Genomic DNA, 21,562 nt, shown 5'->3' with positions numbered 1-21,562 from the left:
GACGGCACTGAGCTGCAGCAGATTTGCCTTTTAGTGGATGGGAGCAGCTGTGCTGCTACAACTGGTTTCTGTGTGTTCTGGTTTGACAAGACTTTCTGTAGGAATAAGAGGATCAGCTTTCAATTTCTGTCACCTTGCAGCAAACAGATTTGTTCTTTAAGGCTCTGGAACAATAAGGCAAGTCCTGACAAGTCATTATTGGTCAGAATAAAAATTGCCTTTTAAGTTCAGCGTCTCAGGCTAATTAATGTAAATTCACCCACTTAGGTTGCTGCTGTGTGTGGCTTCCTCTAATGCTTGAGTCATAATTCAAAGAGAAGGGACAGAGGCAAGATTGATATTCTTTTGCTTTTCCAAGCTGCTGTTCTGTCAGCTCTGAGATGAAGATGGCTCCAGCTCGAAAAGCTTCTGAGACCTCAGACTGTTCTGCTAAAATGCAGGCTTGAAGCGAAAGCAGTAACAAATGGGCATGTTCTGTGCAGGCACACACATGCTGTGCTTACGTATGCATGTGTATACATACAACATGTATGTATTTTTTTATCATTTGTATTTTTACTGTGAGGGTGCTGAGGCACTGGAATGGGCTGCCCAAAGAAGTGGTGAATGCTCCATCCCTGGCAGTGGCCAAGGCCAGGTTGGACAGAGCCTCGGGCAGCATGGTCTAGTGTGAGGCATCCCTGCCCACAGCATTGGGGTTGGAACTTGATGATCTTAAGGTCCTTTTCGATCCTAACTAGTCTATGATTCTGTAAGTGATACACATAAATATGTAATGATATGTATGTTACACAGCATATACATACCTATTTCATTAGAACGAGGCAAATGATTCTGATGAAAAAAGCGGGCTGGAAGGAGATCTGTGTCTGTTTTGCTTCTTGCCTTGAAGACTGTTGGTGTCGAAGAACCTGTAGCTGGCTAACCCAAGGCTGAGGATAAGCACTTTGTTTCAGTGTTTGGATTCTTTCTCTTGGGAGCCTTTGCCAAGAACCATCTTAAATAGGGGCAGAGAACAGTAGTTCAAGTTTTGGTGCTATTTCTTACCAATGGTTCTCATATTTATCTTTTTGCTCCTGTAGTGGCTTGTTTCCACCAAAACTGTTCCTTTGAGATTTTTGGTGCTGTTCTGCTCCAGAAGCAGTGTTAAAGTAGCCAGTTAAGTACGACCTGTACAACAAAGCCTAATTATTCCATATTAAACTTGAGAAGACCTCTTCATATCTCCCAATCCCAAGACAACACTAAGGCTGATGGAAAGGGAGAACTGGTTAAGGGAGGTAAAATGTGTAAGCAAAATAAGACAAGACAAAGGTAACATGCTGAAGGCCACAGAGCTTTACCTTCTCAAGGAATACAGACCTGCTGTATTTTTTTCAACAGCTGGTAGTTATGATATATAATATATATATGCATATAATATATATATATTATATAGTGTCCATGCACTCTTTCACTGGGCTTTCAGTGTCTGGCAGTCCTAGTTCCCTTTATAACTTGTCGTAGGAAAGCCACTTGTTCTTGTAGAAATGTCATAAATGCAGAACTTTCCCATTCTCCTTGGAGGTTTGTAGAGGGCTTTCTAGCTACTGAAAGTGTAACTCAAATTGAAGCTTCCTTCCTATATTTTATCACTTTCCCTTAGTAAGACCAAATTAATGTAGTGTTGCATTAATAACTAGTAATTTGGAAACCATAGCTTTTTTAGAGTTATGTGCCTTTCTGAATTGAGGTTGTGGTGATCCAGATTGCCAGGGTTCATAAGGAACTGAGTCTTGTATCCCTCCCAGTGCCAGCTACACTCCTCTTTGGAAGCAGTGCAGGAATTTACTTTCTTTCATCTTTCTGTGTAAAACAAAGATCACACAGCACAAAAGCTATGATCTTGGCTGGCAAACAGCCGGTTGATGCCATGGTATATATTGTGGTGCCCAGTATAAGCCAACTGAAAAGCACAGGCAGCACGTAGCTTGGGTGCATTTAGCTGTGTGCATAGATGCTTGTTACTTGGAGGTACCTGGAAAACCACGATACTAATGTCTGTCTTGGTTTAAAAGTGATACAGAGGATACAGTTAAGTGGACAAAGAGACAGTGAACCAAAGAGCAAGGCCACACAGGATGGGAACAGCTTTTCCCTTCTGGCAGGCAGGAGCAGGGTGAGGACCTGCTTTGGCAGGAGACTGCCCAACAGTGACACTTGCAGAGACAGGATGCTAGTATTTCAGTCCCAGTGCAGCCTTCTGTGTATGGACAGGTTGTTTCATGCATGTTCGAGTACTCTAGCTGGCCATTAGCTGGTAGCCTTGTCTGCTTTCTGGCAGCTTGCATTGCTGGGTGGTGTGATACTTCTTCACTTAAAATACACAAACCTAACTCCATTCACCTGCCTCTGCCAGTGGTTCACTTAGGCTTTGGCACAAGAGTGCCTTGGGATTTAAAGGGGTTTGAGGTGTACCTATTAACTATGCTACTTCTTAGGGTTATCACAGATTTAATATTTATTTGCCTATAGCAAAACATGGCCATTACTGTATAGGTGCCAAGTTTTAATATTTTAACTTGGTATTTTTAGTAACACCAACAAGGAGGAGGGTTCTGCCTAAATGATTTCTGGCCTGTGGCATATCTAACCCAACTTCTGGTGTGAAGCAAAAATAAAAGGGGATTCATGTTCTTTTCATGTCCCTTTTTCATCTCCCTCCCTCCCTCCCAAATCACCTTCCATTATTGCAACTTGAGTCCTGAAATAAGAAGTGAGGAGGGATGAATAGTCCTATAAATTGTTTCACAAGGTTAAATCAACTTGTATCCTATTTCTGGTTGTTACCCTACGCTGCTCTGAACAGTTGATGTGGAGTAATGCAAGGCTTGAAGAATGTCATTGCTCCAGAAATGATGGTGGTGCCTTAAAGAGGGGATGCTTTTCCAGGCTAGAGAAACGTGCTTGTGCTTGAAGAGCTGTGTTTAGTCAATGGGATTCTGTATGTAGCACAAAGAAGTGAGGTTACCTCTCAGTTTTTCGCAGGTCCTCCAATCCAGCCCAGTATACTCCAGCTGACCTTGTGGAGCTTACCTTGAAGCTGATATGCTTCCACTGGATGTCACTGTTGCTCTCTGGGAGCACATTTAAAATACCACTTTACCTGTGGTGAAAATGACTTCTCAAAATAGAAGACTTTTAATGGTATTTCTCTCTCATTTCGATTAAGTAGAATTGAGATCTGAATAAACAGTGTGCACCACCTTTGGGAGTTTTCTGCTCCTCTGTTGTTTCATGGGGAATTCTCTTCAGCTAAAATAGTGAATTTAATTGCACTTAGCAGGTTTTAATCCATCGGATGTCCGTATTGAATTGAATACATTGGATGTATGTGTTGCTTAAAGGGAATGAATCTTTCTAGGTACTTGAAAATTAACTCTTAATAATATCTTACTCTCTTTAAAGAAGAAACAAAACCCTTTAGAATAGTAGACACACTGTGGAAATTGATTTAAAGGGACTTAAAGGTAGAGCTGCACCATTCACTTCTCATCACTCAGTTGCTCCCTTCCAGTGGAGAGAGGTGAAAAGATGGAAAAATAAGTATTTCCCCTGGATTTAATTTAAAGGATGTAGTTATTTGAGGTCCATCTCAACTAATGCTACTTTTTATTAGTAGGTGTAAAATTCAGGTAGGTGCTTATCCTGTCAACATATCTTCTAAATATCACCATTTAGAAATCAAAATGGCTTTTTTTTCCCAGTTGTTCCTTGCAGTTTTACTCTGGATGTACACGTGTTGTGTAGTTAATACTTCCCCCCCTACCCTGCTATCAGTGCTATAATAGCTGGCCAGAATGCTCTTTAGCCAGAACAGTTTTCATAAGAGGCTCAGTAAGAGACCTCTGGAATGAAGGATGATTAATTTTCCCCTTCCCCCAAGTAGTTGCACTGTGCTGTCTTTAAGTGGTTGCTATAAATAAATCACTTCTGTTTTCCCTTTGTCACTGAGAGCTGTATTGTATTCTGAAACGGCTCATCTATTCTTCCTTTAATGTTCAGCTGCTTCTTGCTATACCCCTAGAGCTTCACACGCAGATGTTGTAATAAGATATTTAATGGCAAATACATTGATTTGGTTGTGCCAAGTAAACTGTGCACTTGAACTCTGACTACAATAAATGAAACCTCTGCACCGGTGTTATTGTTTCTAGTGCCTGTCCTCAGGATTCAGCAGCACTTTACATTGCAGGTGAGTCAGATGGGAGCACAGTTGTCTCTGTAATGGTGATGCTCATCAGTGCTGAGACTGTCACAGTGCCAAGGCATATTTCTGTGTTGTTTGCAGTGTTATAAAAAATCTGTTAGAATTTAAATGACTGGTGCTGGCTCACAACATGATACAGATTGCTATTAGGAGAAGGGTGGCTGTAGTTTGGGCTGTGAGGGTTTTCTTACCCGTTCTTATGGACAGTAGCAGGGGCTGATTTAACCCTCTCTTACAAACTCTGGGGTTGCAGTGTTAGGGCAGTTCAGTTTTCCCCACTTGGGTGCACATTTCCTTTCAGATGTACTGCCTGCCCATTAAGGTAGTGCTAAGTACAAGTTGTAGTCTGGCTGTTAAGGGAAAGTTTCCCAACACTTCCCTCATTTGTTAATTGCAAAGGGCAAAGTTTTCCCTGAATAACCCCACAACAATGCTTACCACTGTCACATTTGGAAGTTCTGCTAACCATTCACTAGGGGCAGCCTTGTTGCCTTTATAATGCAGCTTCAACTGGTGTCACTGCTGTATTTGAACTGTAACTGAAGTCTAGGTGGTGCTTATGGCAGAAAAGCTGTCCCTCTGAGCACTGCAGTCTCTTTCCAGTTTTTTAATGAAGAATGTGTTTGAGCTCATCAGAATGCTTGGCACCTTCCTAAAATTAATGTCAAACAAAATTCTGAGTGTCTGTTCCAGTTTAGGATACTTGTAAAATCTTCCAGCATCTGCCCTGTGAAGCCCTGGCTATGTTTTGCTTAGCAGGCAAAGCTTTCCTTGACTAAAACATGGAGATTTTGGCATGAAAAACCTGAAAGAAGTGAAAACCCCCACAAATGTTTTTCTCCTTGATGCCATGAAATCACCGTTCCCCTTTGTTCACAAAGCTTCTGTTAGCTGGTAGCAGAGGGAAGTGCTTTGGGTAGTGTCAGTACAAATATACCTACTTGGGCTCCTCAGCCTCTTCAGAAAAAGTGGGTTTAAATTAGTCTAGTGAATATGATTCAGATGGATGCTTTAACCTCTGAAAAGGAAGGTGAAGTGCAGCAGTGTGTAAGTCCATCTGGGCCAGGTTGACTGGCAGCCTATCCTTTCCTGTTGTCCTTTTGCTCTTCTGTACTTCCTGAGCTGCATTTACAGCTTGTAGTGTTTTCATGTGTGTCTAGCTGAGAGTCTGCAGCATTCTCAGTAATCTCTGCCTTGTGCTGGACCTGCCTATGTGGGGCAAATCCAGGCTTAACCTTTAACCCAGTATCTTTTTGGATCCTGTATATGGGGCCACTCTTTGAGAAGCTCACTTGGATGGGTCCCCTGCTTCAGGTTGCAGCCTGGTGCCGTCAGAGCGGGTGGGATGAATAAGAAGCCATAGAGCAAACTGATTTTGGTTTCTCTGCCTGCCTGTTTATGGGCGGCAATTCAAAGTGCTGTCTGTAGGTGTGGGTGTTGGATACTTGTTTTCTGCACCTGCAGTGCCATGGTAGATTAGGTAAGATGTGCTTGTTCCTTGAACTGAATATTCAAATACTGGGGTCATTTAAAAGCTTCCCTTTTGAAAGTTACACTCCATGACACGTTGGCATAGTTTTCATTTGATGTCTGGATATGTCCCTGGTTTAGATAGATGAATTCAGTACTTCACTGCTGAAGGTTCTAGCTGCAGGTTATCTTCTGGATGGTGATGGGCTATAAGGAACCTTTCCAGCAGCTGCGGTGTTTGAAATGGGACATTATGCCATATTATCATGCTTCTATTTTAAGTGTAGATATACTTCTATTCTTGGGGGTGTTGCCACCATGCAGAGTGCCTTCTGGAGCCTGCTTGGGCTCTGTGGAGGTGGCTTGCTTGGCTTTCATGGGGGTGGTAGATAGCCTGGGAGCAGCTCAGCAGAATTTAGCATCTGTGAGAAGAGGCTGCTGCTGCCCCTGGCTTTAACTTGGCATGATGAAGGACCACCTGATTCATAAAGCATCACCTGTGGGAGCATCTCTGCAGTATTGACCTTCCAAATATGCCAGGCTCTTAAACTTTGTGGACTGTAGCAAAGAGAATATCAACTCCGAGTTTAACCTTTTTATGAAAAGCTGTCTGACATATGCTATAAAGATAGAGGGAGAAAATATGTTAGTACAGTCATTTTTCTGCTCCTGTGAGTCAGCTTGTTCTGATGGTTTTGAAGTAGATAGCTCATCATCGTTTGGGGTTTTTAAGTGCAGGTTGTATGCAGTGTTAGCTTGCTTAAATTTCTGCTGTGCCATGATTGACTGACCTAAAGTTACATCAGAATAGGATAGTTAGCCTTAAAATAACAAGAAAATGTGCTTTTTAGTGCTGATTACCCATTGAAAAAGTGTTTTGTGGGGGAATTTTTTGTTGTTGATTTTTACTTTTAAATTCAAACAGCAAATAGCAGCTTTGTAAGGCTGGTTTTATCTCATCTCTGCAAGAGCGTATTTTGATTGATTAAATCAATGCATCAGGCAGCAACATGTGGCTCTTGGGCTACCTGCAGCCCGGGAGTAGTTTGAGTGTGGCTCCCATGCCAAGGCTGTGCAGCGTGACCCGGAGTGTGGGCTGTGTTGGCCTAGGGCCCGTGGATAATCCAAATCATCCAAGCAAGTGGGAGGAAGCAAATTAGCAGAGGCTGGTGTGGCTGGCACCACCTGATACCCAGCTGCATCCCAAGCCTGCGGTGTAGCACAGTGATCCCTGTGGAACAGTTGTTATATGCATCCTTTGAACCTTTCCCTTCATCTCCTTATGCAAAAGTGGTCTTGTGATGGATGGCTGTATGAGGGTAGTTTGGGTGATGGGGACTGGAAGGATGGTCAGTCCTTACTAGCAGTTAGTGATCAGCAGCAAGGCGTTCTGTCAAAGCTTACTGTTCTGTGCCCTCTTCCCCTTCCCCTCTCAGTCTCCAGTTTCCCTATGTAGTCACATTTCTCTTTGTGCTGCTTATTGCTTATTTTGCCCATCTGTTGGCCAAAATCTGTGACTCACAGCAGCAAAAGTGTTTTAATATATATTTCCTTTTTAAAAAATGTGTATTTATGTATGTATGTTTGTGTACACATGTGTATCTTCATAATGCACTAAACATTTGGGGGTTTGAAGTTACATGAGCTAGTCTAAGGTCATACTGCAGCTTAGTTGCACATCAGCACACACCTGCCATCAACTACAGAGATGAGCAGGTAAATGGATACAGCACTGCTGAGAAATGCCTTTGTAGCAGTGTGTGTGTAAGAGAAGAGATGGAAGCAACTCTTGACTTCTTGCTTAGCAAAAGTACATGTGGGAGAACTTCAGGAGACCATTTTCCCATCTGTCACAATCCTGTGCTGCTTGTTGATTTGCAGACCTTAGTCATATGTGTGAGTAACAAGTGCATGGGATGGAGCGGCACCAGGTGTCAGGCCATGGAGTTTTGAGCGCTGTGATCTTGGCTTTAGATTCAAATCTTGTCTGTCAGTGTGAATTGAGAAACTTAAGTCTGCAATTGCTTAACCAGTTGGCTACCTTGTTAGATAAACTTCTCTGCATTACTACTGATGGTAGTGCAGGTAAGTAATGCAAATAGTGTTTGTTCTAGAAGAAAGATGCCATTTTGAAAGAGAAGGAAAGAATGAGTTCTCTACTAGAGATCTGTTTGTGCTTTTAAACCTTAATTTATTCTGAATGAAATATTCAAGCTTGCATAACTAAACCAGTTGAAATGGAAACTTCAAAGTAAACTTGTTCTTAACCTCATTGAGGAGGGAAAACCAGTTCAAGATACAAACAAAATTAAAATGTCTAAATCAACACTGCCTGTTTTAATTCATATTGGAACAGTTTGCTCCTGGTGAACTGTGGTGCAGCATCCCTGCATTCTTACAACCACCAGACATGGAGAGAGGCTTTTACTTTACTGCTGGAGTGAGATAACTGTGCTCCTCTCAGGGTGGCTTACTTAATTCCTATAGTTTGGATGCAGTGCTTCCATGTGGCCCCAGTAAGTCTTCATTTTCCTGTGCAGTCTCTGCCTGTGTATCGCATGAGCATGCCAAAGCGCTTTGCACATACATCCAAAACCTGAACCTTGCAGTATTGCTTCAGGAGTGTTATCTAAAGTTTGCCTTTCCTGATGAAGGTTTAAAAACACACACACACAAAACCCAACCAAACAGAAAATGACAAAACACTCCTTCCACCTGGGGAAGGCAGACAAGTCTGCAGCAGCTTTTCCTTTTCCAGCTGTGGCAAGAACAGTTCCTTTCCTCCCTTGCCTGTTTTTAATAGCATTGACTGTCCCAACATAAGCTGTGCTTTACTGTTTCCTTGCCATGAAACAGAAATCCTTCTCCAGTTGTCTCTTTCTTTTTCTAGCAACCAGAAATGGACTGTGGTATTCATCTTAAGAAAACAAAAACTCAGGATCCTGGGGGGAACCATGAGCAACAGGAGGAGGAGACCAGTCTTGCAAATACCTTGGAGCATATTATGGGACAGCTGGATGTTCTGACTCAGGTATGGTTTGCTCTTTTATTTTATAGTGAAAAGAGTACCTCTGGCTGGAAGAACTTGGAGTATTTTGCAGTAGTTTCATAGAATAAAAGTGTGGCTAGTTTAAAACCTTGCTATTTAGTAGCTTTTTGATAAATCTGTCTTCATCTGCTTGTCAGCTTATCTCTTATCAGTTCCTTCACATCTTCCTGAGTTCCAGCTGAGGCCCAGCTCTTCCCCTAACTCCTTTATGCTGCAGTGTTGCAGAGCACTCCTTGAGCCAGCTCTGGTTCCCTGTGCTATTAGCCATGGTTCGTCTAAGGTAATGCCTGAAGGAGCTGTTGGCAGTGGGACTCTGTTTTGGTGTATAATCTGTCTCTCTTCCCTCCCCCATTATACTGCAGTCTATAGGCAAGCTCTGTTCAGATCCCACTCCTTTTCCCCCACCCAACATTCACCTACACAATCCAATTTCTGCAGTGTTCTCCTCCCATCAACAAGTCTGGGCCCTTCTGTCTCATCTCTGAAACATGCTCTTCACCCACAACCAGCAAACAACTGATCCCTTGCTGAAGCATTAACATACAGCTCTTCCTCAGAGTCACTAAGCAGTGCTTGACCAGTACCAGCTGTTAATGGTGATCATCACAGTATGTGTTTACTTAATAGAAATGTGGGGATAGAGCTGGTTTGTGTTTAAATGGCTGCTCATTGCTCCTGTGAAGAAATACCATTTCTGACTGTTGTCTGGGGCTGAAGTTCATTGTGTGGTTGTGGGATATGTGAGAGGCAAGGGGAAAGCATGGGACAGTAAACCCTGGTGATCTCCTGTAGCTGAGCCCATTGTCATTGAACGGAAAAACCTGCGTGGGAGGGTTTTTCTGGGAGTTTGGGTGTTGTTTCTGAGGAAGAAGCAGGTCTTGAGCACTTGGTATTGAACATACTGTTTATTAGTCCAAGTTAGCTCTTCGTTGTTAAGAAGTACTTGTCAAAAGGTGTAAAATGATGGGTTGGAGGGCCTGTCGGGGGGTTGAAATAGAGCTGCTTTAGGCATTAAAAAACATTCCAGTACTGCAGACAGCCTAAATAGGGTAGGGTGAAAACCAGAAGGTATTTAAGTTAATTTGGCAGACGTGCAAGAGAGCATTTTCCCTCTGATCTCTACAACACTGAACACTGGAGGGTGGGTGGGGGGAATCTTACGTGTTACATCGGGCCCTCGTGCTTGTGAGTAAAATGCAACCCTGTGTGTACACAAAATGTTTTATTGCTGTTTTTACGCCTCCTTAGTAGCTTTGGAATGTGATTATTATCTTCCATTGCATGAATCGGATCCACGCTTCTGATGATGGATGTGTAATGGCTCGTTTTCAACTTCATAGGTGTTTAGAGGAGGCAAATATTGCAATAAACAGTATGTGTAGGATTTAAACTGGGTATCAGCAATGCAAACATCTCTCTCGAAGATATTGTGTAACCGTAGAAAATTCCAAATGTTGTTTTAAACGTAGCAGGAATTGAGATCAGTGGGGGAGGAATAAATTAGTAGGTTATAGGATAAAATTGGAAATAGGCCTGAAATAGTAAAAATCCAAAAAGCTGCCTTGACTAACTGCATTCAGCAGCCTTTTACCTTTTTTGTAGCTATTCTGCCTCTATTTTGTTGTCCTTGAAGTACTTTATTTCCCATTGGTTATAATTTTTGTATGTTGTATTTTGTATTAACACCATTTAAATGCATCTGTACAAATTGATGTTCCTGACACACTCTTGAAATGGCTTCATAATTCTTCATTTTTGTGCCATGGTTTTGATACTTAGTGAAACAAACCAACACCAAACAAACTTAATCAATGAGCCTGGAAGAAGTCCTCATTGCTAGGCTAAGGAGGAGGGATGAAGGCAGGTAGCAGTGCAGAGACATGGAAGGTAACTCTCGAGGGTGGTGAGGCCCTGGCATAGATTGGCCAAAGAAATGGTGAATGCTTCATCCCTGGCAGTGTTCAAGGCCAAGCTGGACAGAGCCTTGGGCAACATGATTTAATGTGAGGTGGCAACTCGAGTTGGAACTGGATGATCTTAAGATCCTTTCCAACCCTAACTATTCTAGGATTCTGTGATTTGTTTTTTCCAGTGCTGATGTTCAATAGCAGAGCCACTGTTACCCCTCTTTCATGCAATTAGATGTTGACTGGGAAGGAGCCATGGCACACGGAGATCCAAGCGAAATGGAAGCAATGGGTGCTGGTGCTGGATTGGTTTTCTTTCCTAGCTATTTCTGCCAAGGCACAATAGGACACTGCTCCCTGTGCGCGGCAGACTCAAACCAACGTTCTGTGTTTCCTGGGCCTGTTGATTCCTATGGAAGGACACCACCACTGCTGCTTCAAAATGGAACAAACATGTTTTATAAATAACACGTAGCAAGTGTCAGGGTTTTTTTTTCTTGGAGAAGGGCTGAGGACACTCCTGGTCCTCTTATAAATCATTGCTTTGTCATTCCCGAGTACCGGTTGTTTAAAGAGAATGCTGATTGCATAAGCAGGGCCATTCAGGTGAAGGGAAAAGAGAGTCCAGAAACCCTTTATTGCTATAGCCATCCATGGTTTTTCAGGAATGTATGATTTATTAGTTTTGGGGGAGATTGGGAATACTTTTGATGTGGAACCTGTGCTTTTTTGGCGGTGCTGCAGTTTCCAACACTTACCGTGCTGTCGTGTGCCAGTGGGGGAAACTAGAGTTGTGATAAACTACTTTTGGAAATTAGAAAAATAGAAGTTTTATTTATTTGCCTAACATTTTCCTGTAGCTATCATTTCAGGGTTTATCATGCTAAACCTGGTGTCATGTGGAAGTGGGAAGGAGAGCAAATACTTTCTATTTCTGCTGAAAGAGGTACTAGTAAGACATCAGCTGAAGGCTGTCATCTCTTGCCAATGCAGAGCTTTGTTCTGAGCCGTACGCTTGAGCTGCATTGTCTGCTGCTCACCAATTATCAGTACCTTCCCGCAGTACAGTGACAATAGATTGACAATAGATTTCCAGATGAAGTGGGGTGTCATGTACTTAGAGACAGCGGGATTGTTTTTATTCCATTAAGAGGTCTCTTCCTGCTAGACACCAATTGCAAGTAGAAGCACTGAGGCTGTGGATGCATCATGCCCTGCACAGCAGGATACACTCGAACAGGCTTGCTCCTTCAGTTAGGTACTATAGTTCTTATTAGAGAAAGCTAGATCAGAAGAAACCAGTAGCTCTTGTATACCACATCTAGCAGTAACTGGTACAGTGAACAGATGTGACCCCCTCAGATTTGTATGTTGCTGACTTTGTGCTGTGATTTTATTCCTTAAGATTTTGGCGTCTTTCTTTAAACCGGTTTGTGATTGAATGCAGCTTTCCTCTCTTCCTCCTACCAGAACTCTCTCAGGACATCTTTTGTTTTACTTGTAACAAAGTGCTCTAATGTGACCTGACAGGGGCTTCGTTTATTTTTCTAAATGTGGTTTGTGTTTGGCCATACTTCACATGCAGATAACGAAGTTAATGCTTGGCTGCATTTTTCAGCAGGGTAGCGCATGTTTGACAGTTCTGCTGCCTGGAAGAGTGGAGTGAGGCTGAGATCCAGACGTAAGCAGGTTGTTCCCAGTAGTTTGGATTACTTAAAGATACCCTGGTGCCCCTTGGTAGAAAGCAGGCAATTCAAATCAAGCAAAGGAATGAGGAAGAGGAGTAATAAATGTATGTTACAGATGGAATAGGTTGCCCAAGGAGGTTGTGACTGCTCCATCCCTGGCAGTGTTCAAGGCCAAGTTGGACGAGGCCTTGGGTGAGATGGTTTAGAGCGAGGTGTCCCTGCCCATGGCAGGGGGGTTGGAACTGGATGATCTTAAGGTCCTTTCCAACCCTAACTATTCTGTGATTCTATGCTTTGCTTGCTTCTCCCTTTTCCGCAGCTTAGTACCTTGTCGGTGTCCCAGTGTTTAAAATTCCTGCTCTTCACTGGCATTTCAGAAATGTGAAAAGGAGGAAAGCACAAAATGTTTATTTTTTTGTTTTTTCTTCTTTATCAAGGGCTGGATCTCAGTTTCTCTGTGCCTGTGTAAAGAGATGGGCTGAGAATTAGAGCTTAAAGGAGAGGGGAGGAAAGGTGATTTTCTCTCTTGGATAACTTTTTGGAACAGAAAGATATGTTTTGGCTGAAGCAGAAATGGAGCAGATACTGAGTTTGCTTGGTTCAGATGCATTTTCTGCCCTTGTAGCTGAACTGCACTTCTGAAAGACCATCTGTGAGTAACCATCTTGGCTGCAGTGGAACACTTGTATTTGCAAGGATCACCTTCAAAGAGTCTGTATATATGCTCTTGCCCTCACTACAGACACATCCAGCTATGAGGTTCATTTGTTAATCTGCAGCACTGGTGGGCAGCAGGCACTGAGGCAAAAGCTGCTGGTTTCACGTGGGAAGGAAGATGCCTGCTCCAAACAAAGAGTTCAAAATCAGGTTAACCTAAAAATTCATAAATAGCTAAGATAATCCACCCACAGGAAACAGTTTTATATACTTCCCCAAAGTAATCTTCCGTTGAAGCTGGGAGCAAACAATGCAATGAAATGGAGAAGACTTGGTAAATCTGTAAAAGAATCCAAGCCTGAACTGAAGGACAGTCTAGCTCGTGTGAGATTAAAGGATTATTTCAGTCCAGAAAAGATTGCAGAGGGAGGCCAGATAAGATTTTTTTTTTTAATTAAATTCTTTAGCATAAAACAAAGGACTTGGACATAAAAGGGTTGTTTTTTAATTAAAACTGAGGTTGGTTGTATGTGCAATGCTCATAATGAAAACAAAGTGAAATCTGTTACTCCTTTGAGACACGGTCTCCAAAGTCTGTGTTGCTGGGGAATGAGCATGGCCTTTCTCTTTGAGAAGTATTGAATGTACATTAAGTAACTGGTTTAGTAAAGCAAATGCTTTTGTGACTTCAAGTAGTTACAAGTCAAGAAGCAAATGAGGGGGTGGAGTGGGTGGGTTATAAGTGCTGCTACCTCTGTCTCGTGCAGATGTCTTGGTTTCTGTGTTGCTCTCAAGACTCAAACACGGGCTACAGGTGGACCCAACACGTAGGAGAAAAATTGCAGCAGTTTTTATTCTGAAAGACATGGTTTGAAAGAAGTTCCCATCTGAAAAATATGTGAAATACCAGCTGAGCTTGGGGTTTAAATCTTAATTTTAAGGGACAAAGAGGCTATTTCTCTGGAGTTAAAACCATCTCTTAGAGGTGCAGTAGCTTTGATCTCTCTCATAACAAATGAAATACCCTGGGTTTTGCCAGTTCTGTGTATATCATCAGAGCTAGTTTGTTTTTCTGCAGTGATATATACTTGTTACAAAATCTCCAAAGTTTCAATGCAAATACATTATTCTTCTGTCTAAGACCACCTGAATTAACTGTGCTCCTAGGGGCATTGCTGTATTAACAGGATACTCTAAAGTGTAAAGTCTTGGCTTCTTAAAAGTGCTGATGTCTCCCTGGAGGCCCACAGGACCCTCACCTTCCATTATCCTTCAACAGGGAGAAATACTCAACACTTCCCCCAGTTTGGTTTCACAAGCAGACCTTGGCAATGAACATCAGTTGTTATTCAGCCATTCGGTATCAGCAGCTGTGAGGATTTGCATGCTTTCAGAGGTAGATTGGGCAGCAGGGAGGGAGATGGGAAGTCTTTGTGGTTGGGGGAGACCTCTAGTCATTTGGGGTTCTAACCACTGTATTGTGCAGCTGCTCACATGGCGGATGCTTGGGTGTTTTGTTGTAGCTCATCATAACTTGGTGTGTGGTGAGACTTGAAGTCTGTGTTGGTCCAGCCCCAGAGGCTTAGGACCTGTGGACCAAGGAAGCTGTCAGTAGCTGTGCCGCAGCTTGCAGCCATTCCCTTCCAGAAACTGGCAGGATCTGATGCAGGTGCCATCAGTTTAGCTTAGGCTGATCAGCTGTCAAGACTGAAGCAACAGCAGCCTGTGATGGAACACTTCTAGTAAGAGGGCTGTAAATGGAAAGGCTCAGTTAGAGATGGCTTGTGTGCCTTGTGTCTCCACGCTGTGCAGAAGAAACTGGCAGAGCCTGTGCCTTATCTCTGTGGTTAGGATTGATTTAATAGAACATCCTTTCTGTCCTTCAGAGTCCCTTTGGTCACTGTGATACCTGTACTGACCATGCTGGTTAGTCTGGCTAAGTGGCTGATACTAGTTTTTTCAGGTACTCTTGCATGGTTTTCCTACCTGTAAAAAGCACAACGAGCACTGCAAGGGATCACCTGTGTTATTGCTGTACTGTGTCTGCGGCATGAGTAGGCTCATGCAGTACACCAAAGCCCATCCAACCTGGCCTTGAGCACTTCCAGGGAGTGGGCACCCACAGCTTCTCTGGGCCACTTGTTCTGATGTCTCACCACCCTCACAGTAATAATGAGGAAGAGTCAGCTGAGCAATGCTGGGTTTGAACTTTACAACTACCCACCTCCTTCTTGCAGGGCTTTGGTCTGCTACATGTAAGAAATGCTTTACCTTTCAATAGCACACGTCTGACTGTTGGCTGGAGGCAGCTGGTGGGGTTATGGTATCTTGGGAAAGAACTGACAAAGAGGTTGTTTAGCCTCAAGACTTCTTGAGCAGATCTGGAGCTCTGGGTAGGGATCCTGATAAAGCCAGGTTAGCACGGGCATTTGCACTTGTGCAGGCTTTGTCATGTATTCCTAACCTGCATGGCCCAGCAGGGACATTGGGTGAATGTGCAGAGCTGTTGAGAAGGCTTATGGGACTTCCTAACCCACAGTGCTGCACTGACTGGTACATTCCTGTCTAGCCACACCGGAGCTGAGTGTTTTCTAGGAACAAATATAAAAGTCTGTGGAATTTGAAGCATGTTATGAAGTAAACCCAGGAAAACTTGTGAAGCCCCATTAAAGAGAGGTTGAGGGGAAGACTGAAGCACTGCATGGGCTTTCTTCATTCTGAGCTAATACAATATCTGTAGCCTGGTGTGAAATACTCCATGCAGATGGGCTTTGGGAGTTTGCCTTGAAGTCTGCATTCAGAGCAGCTGAGGAGCTACAGAACTTATTTAAACTGGCTCTGGGGAGCAGATCCTGGTTTAGTCTGAGCAGAAAACGAAAACACAACAAAAGGCAAACACCCCAACCACAAAACAAAAACAAAACCCACCTTAACTGTGCATTTGAGCTCTGAGATTAAGGCTTTGGCCACTAGAGTATAGCTAGTCACAGCATGCAGAGAGCCTCGCACGCATTCATTTGCTACATGAAGTGTTGATAACTGGAGGTTTCATACCTGGCTGCACTCTCAGATAAGAGGCTGACTTCCTTGATTAGTCTAAACGGCCAGCTTTAGCTGGAAATCAGAGCATGCAGAATGGTGGTAGCTGGTTGGGTCCCATCTCAACACTGTGCTGTGTAACTTGCACATGCAGAGGGCAGCCTGGCTTTCTTTAAGCTTGGTGATAGCAGGGGTCTGCTTTGAGTGCCACCGGATGCAGCTGCTGAGATTGAAGGGGCAAGTCCCAGCAAAGCTTGTATGATAGGAGGCAAGGCTGCTTCTTACCAGACAGGCAGCTTATTACATCTGTGTTAATTTAGAGAACAGGCTCCCAAGCTTCATTGACCTGGGTATTTGATAATGCCTGTCTCCTCGTAGGACTGCATATATGCTTGGGACTGTATTTAGTGGGTGTTGGAGGTATCATTTTAGTGATCAGCATACAATAACTGGGGCCACTTGTCAGTATTACTCGCTTTAATGCATGCATTTGAAGGTTGGCAGTCGTACTTCTTTCTTGAAGGACTGTTTTTACTTTCCAGTATGGTGCCAACAGGCTTCCTCAACGCTGTGCAGCAGTCTGTGGTCCAGGTGTCACGGACTTGTGCCCCAAAGGTATATAGGTACCTCTTAACTCACTCACTACTTCCCAAAGAGGGACCACTGGATGCTCAGGCAGCATTTTTATGATGCAGTTTACTTGCTGTACCACTTGGCCATGTTTGGGACTAAGATTGGCTCTGAAATGTCCATTTTTGGGGAAAAATATAAGAAGTTATAGCAGGGCATCTAGATCCTTGAAAACAAACCGGTGTTGGCCTTGCTCATGACAGAGGGCAGAGCTCTTAAGCCTCAACTCCAGGTCAGACTCTGCAAGTGTCATTCTGCAGGTCCATGGGCTGCTTCATTGCGCCTCATAAAAGGCATCCCGAAGTCTCTCTTTGTACCAGCACAGTGGAGTGAGGAAACAGTGCAGATAAACTTAGAAACTTCTGCGTTTTCTGATAAATTGAAGAGAAATCGATGCTTTTGTAACATGTCAAACAGAAAAGAAAAATCTGAAGAGGTAGAAGTGATGTGTTTTCTTGGGCTATTTAATACGTTAGTGCTGCAAAAACCTCTTTTAGCATACACTTAGAAAAACTGGCAGAGGAAACTTTTAAGAACCTTTTTATTGAAGTAAAGCTGGGAACTGCTTCGACCTCCACGATCAATGGAGAGGGATTTTCTGTTATGAAATGATGACAGGAATAGAAATGCAAGTGTAATACTTTGGAGCACATTTGCAGTCAATGTGTGGGATCGTATTCCTTGTAGGATCAGCCAAGCTGTTGTTAACCTCATCTGGGTAAGTGTTGTATCAGTATGTGGGGGTTTTTTGGGGTCCCACGGTTACTGGTGATCCACTGGAGCAGTGTTATGACCCCCATGCTGTTCTGTGTGCTAACTCAATCAAACCAGTGTGAGTGGCACACTGACAAACCCATGCGCTGCTGGCAGGGCAGGAGCTGCACCTTGCTGCTTGCAGAGCAGCCATCCAAAGCATGCCTGCTTTGCCCCAACCACCAGGTCAAGTACTGCTGAAGTTAACTAATGAGCAGCCATCTGTCTCTCCTGGCAGGGACTCCTGCCACTGCTCCAGACCCTTGCTGATGGCCTCTGCTTGCTTGCTCTGGTCTCTGCTCTTCAGGTTTCCTTTAGCAGTGGTAGAACTGGTTCCCCCTATCTGTAGTCCTCAAAAGAAGCAGGACTGATTGTCCCTCCAGGGCTGCTGCAGAAGCCTGGGCCCTGGGGCTAGTGGTGCTTAAACTGTCTCTGCTACAGGGAAATGTTTAACAGGGTTTAAGGAAAAAGATACTGGTGAAAGCATCTTGAAACAGCATCACAAGTCATTATTATTTTGCTTGTGGGAGTTAAAATAACGTGGAGGAATAGGGTAGGGGGCTTGTCATCATGTAAGCAAGTGTGAGTACTGGCTACTTCAGGTGTCCTGGGGGAGTGTGGAGCTGGAAATTCCCCAGAGCTTAAAAAATACATAGGAAACAACTTGTTTTCTACATCATTTTTTGATAGCGTTTCCCAAAAGAAAAGCAGTTTGTTTCTAGGGTAAGTCTGCAAGGATGAGTGAAGACCAGTGTTGCAGGAAGAGCCGGTAGGAGTGATTTGGGTAAGTTTAGTGTGAAAAATCACGTTTTGTGTTCTGGTGTCCATAGTAATGCTCAGTGTGTTAGTGCAGTGTCAGAAATACTCCCTAATAATAAAAGAAAGGTTGGTCTTTCTTCCTGTTTAAGCCTAAGCTGTTATCCTGCTGCCAGTTTGAGCCAGGGCTTTAATAAACCATCCAGCATTTACTCCCTGGTGCGTAATGGAGACATGTGCTGTGCTCCTGACACAGGAAGCCCAAGTCCTGCCGCAGAGGAGCGGCTCGAGCACGAACCTGGCTCCAGTGAATCCTCACTGAATCTGGTTAACAGTGTTTTCCTCCCTGGTGCAGTTGTTGGTTTGTTATCTTCTGAAGAGCACAAACACGGAGGAGTTGGATGGGTGCAGTTTAATTTGCCTACCCACAAGGGCTTGCTTTATAAGTAGCAACAGGGAAATACTGTAAAGCTGTCAGCTGCTAGTAAAGAAGCTTGTCTTTTAAGTTACAGTATGGTGCTAATAGCAGCTGGGCAGCATTTGTGCTTTCCCTTACCTTCGTAGGATGTCAGATGCCCTGTGTGTTTGGGCATCATATATTCAAGTCTGAATGGGCTGTAGTCATTGGTTCCTACTTTAGACTTCCTGGATTTCGTTTCTGACCGCTACTTTTCCACCTTTAGTTTCCAAAAACCACTCACTTCGAGTTTTTTGCATATACTTACATGCAATTTCCATTCCAATAAACATTTTCCTTGCAGCTTTTTCACAAATCCAGCACTCTGAGATCTGCTTTACTTGCGTTTAGTCTCATGGTGCTGCATGGAACAGCTCTTAACTCATATCGACAGGATTGTGATGGCTGTAAATCATGAGATATAGGAACCACAAGTAACCTGGGGCTTTGCTTCTATCTATTAGGGCAGTGTGACCAGGACATTAATTAGGTTGATTATCTTTCTAAAGGATATCTGATGCAGTGTTTCACCCCCACCCCTTTTTAACTTAGTGTTGAGTTACTAGTTCTGTTTTTAAATGGAGAAGCCAGGATTCCTGCTGCTTCTCATTCTCTGTCTGGTTGCGTGCAGGATAAGATCTTGCTGTAAACCCCTGGTAGGCATCCAGCCTGCCGTGTTCTGCCCTGAGTAGCTTTGCTCTTGACTTCTGTAAGACAGCCACCAAGCAGTAGTGTTGCTGAGTATGAAAAGGATGAAATCCTCTCTCCTTTGAATAGATGGGAGGAATCCCGCTGGCTTTGGGGCACCTGGGGTGTTACTCCCTTGCTCCAGCACTTTTCTTCTGGTTCTCTGTGTGCTGCAGTTCTTGTGCCTCAAAGGGGTGGCAATAGAGGAAAAACCTTTTAATTAAGCTAGTGCTGTAGCCCATGGGAATATTTAAGCCATGCAAAGGTTTTCTTTCAGGTGAAGTTTTCTCCAGCTGCAGCAGTGCAGCATTAGGCAGCAGGAGTTAGCCATTCTGCCTTGTCACGGGTCAGCAGTATGGACGTGGCAGCTTTGAACTGTGTTTGGGGGGGAAAGCAGAGGGTGCATTATGGTAAACGCTGTGATGCACAGCCCCGTCTCGCTTTGTTGATCTGCAGTCTTGCGAGATGGCTTTGCCATAGCGCTTCATGTTGTTTTTACTACATCTGTTCTCTCTTCCCCCCCATTCATCTCATTCCCCAAATCATTTTACAGGAGACTTTTCCTAGTCTCGAGTGGCCTTAGCCAGGCTATTTCCTCTCTTTGTGCTTTCGTTTCCCCAGCTGTAAAATGGGGATAATGAGACCTGCTTTCTTTTTTGAGGCACTTAGAGATGTGCTTACGAAATGCGCTATTAAAAGGCTTACTATGTATAACTTCTATACAAACAGCAGTTGTCCAAGTTTATTTGAATTACTTTATAAAAGTCCAAGGTTCTGAACATCCTTTGTTTTTAACAGAGGATGTTATGCACTAAAAATGCTCGAAATGTGAAGCTATTGATTGTTGCTGATAAGTTTTGTGGATAATAAAGCATTAAATCATCACCGCCTATTATCAGGCTTTCTTGTGTCTTTGGAAGCTGAAAGCGGTTTTGCATAAGCAGGTCCCTTATCTGAGAGGGATCAATAAAAGGTTTTCAGCAGAAGCTTTTATTGCCACGTGGTTAAAATGTTCTTCCTGTGCATCCTGTCCACGATGACTTCAGCGCAGAGAAAGATGTAACAATCCTTTGTGGTTGATTGGATTACACAGAAGGATTTTGGCTCTATGTTGGGGTGGATATTGCTGCTTTGGGTTTCAGTTCACTCCCACTGCATGTTGCAGTGCCTTATGCTTGGCTGGGAGGGTTATCTTGCTTTTTGTTGTGCTTGTCCAGCAAGTTTTGCATGTTTTAATTGCAGCAAACCAGTGGCGTACAGGGAAGGGAGGAAAAAGATGGAAGCAGGGAGGGAAAATCAAAGCTGGAACTGGACATAGCTGTTGAAAAACCTGTCTCTCTCATTAGCAGAAGTGTGTCTGGTGGCTTATGAAACTGCTCATGAGAACAATGCAGAGCTTGGTTTGAAAGCACCAAATGATGTGATGGGTGCTTGGTGGTGTGTGCTGGAGAGCTTCATACCCACCCGCCTCTGTTTTGCTATGCACTGAGAGTACAGTACCTAGCTTGTCTTTGCGAGCAGGTCAACAGCAGCTTTCATGTTGTTTTGCAGACTGTTTCCATCCTGGAGCAGAGGCTGACACTCACTGAAGACAAGCTGAAGGAATGCCTTGAGAATCAGCAGAAAATCATTCAGAACAAAATGAGCTGATTTCCTGAGAGAAGACAGGAGCTGAAGGCATTGGGAGGTTCGAGGTTGCTTCTTTCCTGACAGACTGTGTGTGACTTGCTTTAACGACTTGGAGCACAATCTATTTTTCAATTGGAATGTACAGTGGTTGTAAATAAGCTTTGTTACTTTACTAAAATAAAAGTAATATTTTATTCATAAGTGTGGATAACAGTTGTCATCTCCTGTGTTTTCCAGAGCCAGCATGTGGTCTGAGTACTAACTAAGGAAGGTTGCATGTCTCCTGCCTTTGGTGCTGCTGAGGTGGTTTTGACATGTTTGAGCATCTTGGAGTTGCTAGGTGTCTGGCACAGGCTGTATTAAGCTGGTTGCTGAGGGGTGTGCTGGCCATAGGTAACAGGCAAAGAGCTCCCAGGATATTTTGGGCAGTGGGAGTTCTCTGTTCTCAGAACACAGAGAGCAGGTGAGGTCCCAGTGCAACCAGCACTGGGAGAAGGGTCTGTCTCACCTGAGTCCCACGAGATGCCTGCAAAATCTGGCAAGGAGCAGCCCCTGGATGGTGTTTGTGCAGAGGCAATTAAATCCAGTGGT

General features: G+C 43.6%; 1 protein-coding gene across 1 annotated transcript in view; it reads left to right on the top strand.

The window, feature by feature from the left end:
* POC1A (POC1 centriolar protein A) overlaps window positions 1-21,172 on the top strand; it is a 56,485-nt gene extending 35,313 nt beyond the window's left edge. Inside the window, exons 10-11 of the mRNA XM_061347025.1 lie at window positions 8,610-8,750; window positions 20,894-21,172. Coding sequence (XP_061203009.1) covers window positions 8,610-8,750; window positions 20,894-20,992 — 240 coding nt within the window. The 3' untranslated portion in view covers window positions 20,993-21,172. The remainder of the gene's footprint in view (window positions 1-8,609; window positions 8,751-20,893) is intronic.
* The last annotated feature ends 390 nt before the right edge of the window (window positions 21,173-21,562 follow it).

Source organism: Neopsephotus bourkii, unplaced genomic scaffold (assembly GCF_033783945.1).
Source record: "Neopsephotus bourkii isolate Nb327-2 ecotype Australia unplaced genomic scaffold, CSIRO-AGI_Nbou_v1 NB_284, whole genome shotgun sequence".
In the NCBI taxonomy this organism is placed as follows: Eukaryota; Metazoa; Chordata; class Aves; order Psittaciformes; family Psittacidae; genus Neopsephotus; species Neopsephotus bourkii.
This window is presented reverse-complemented; position numbering and strand designations above follow the sequence as displayed.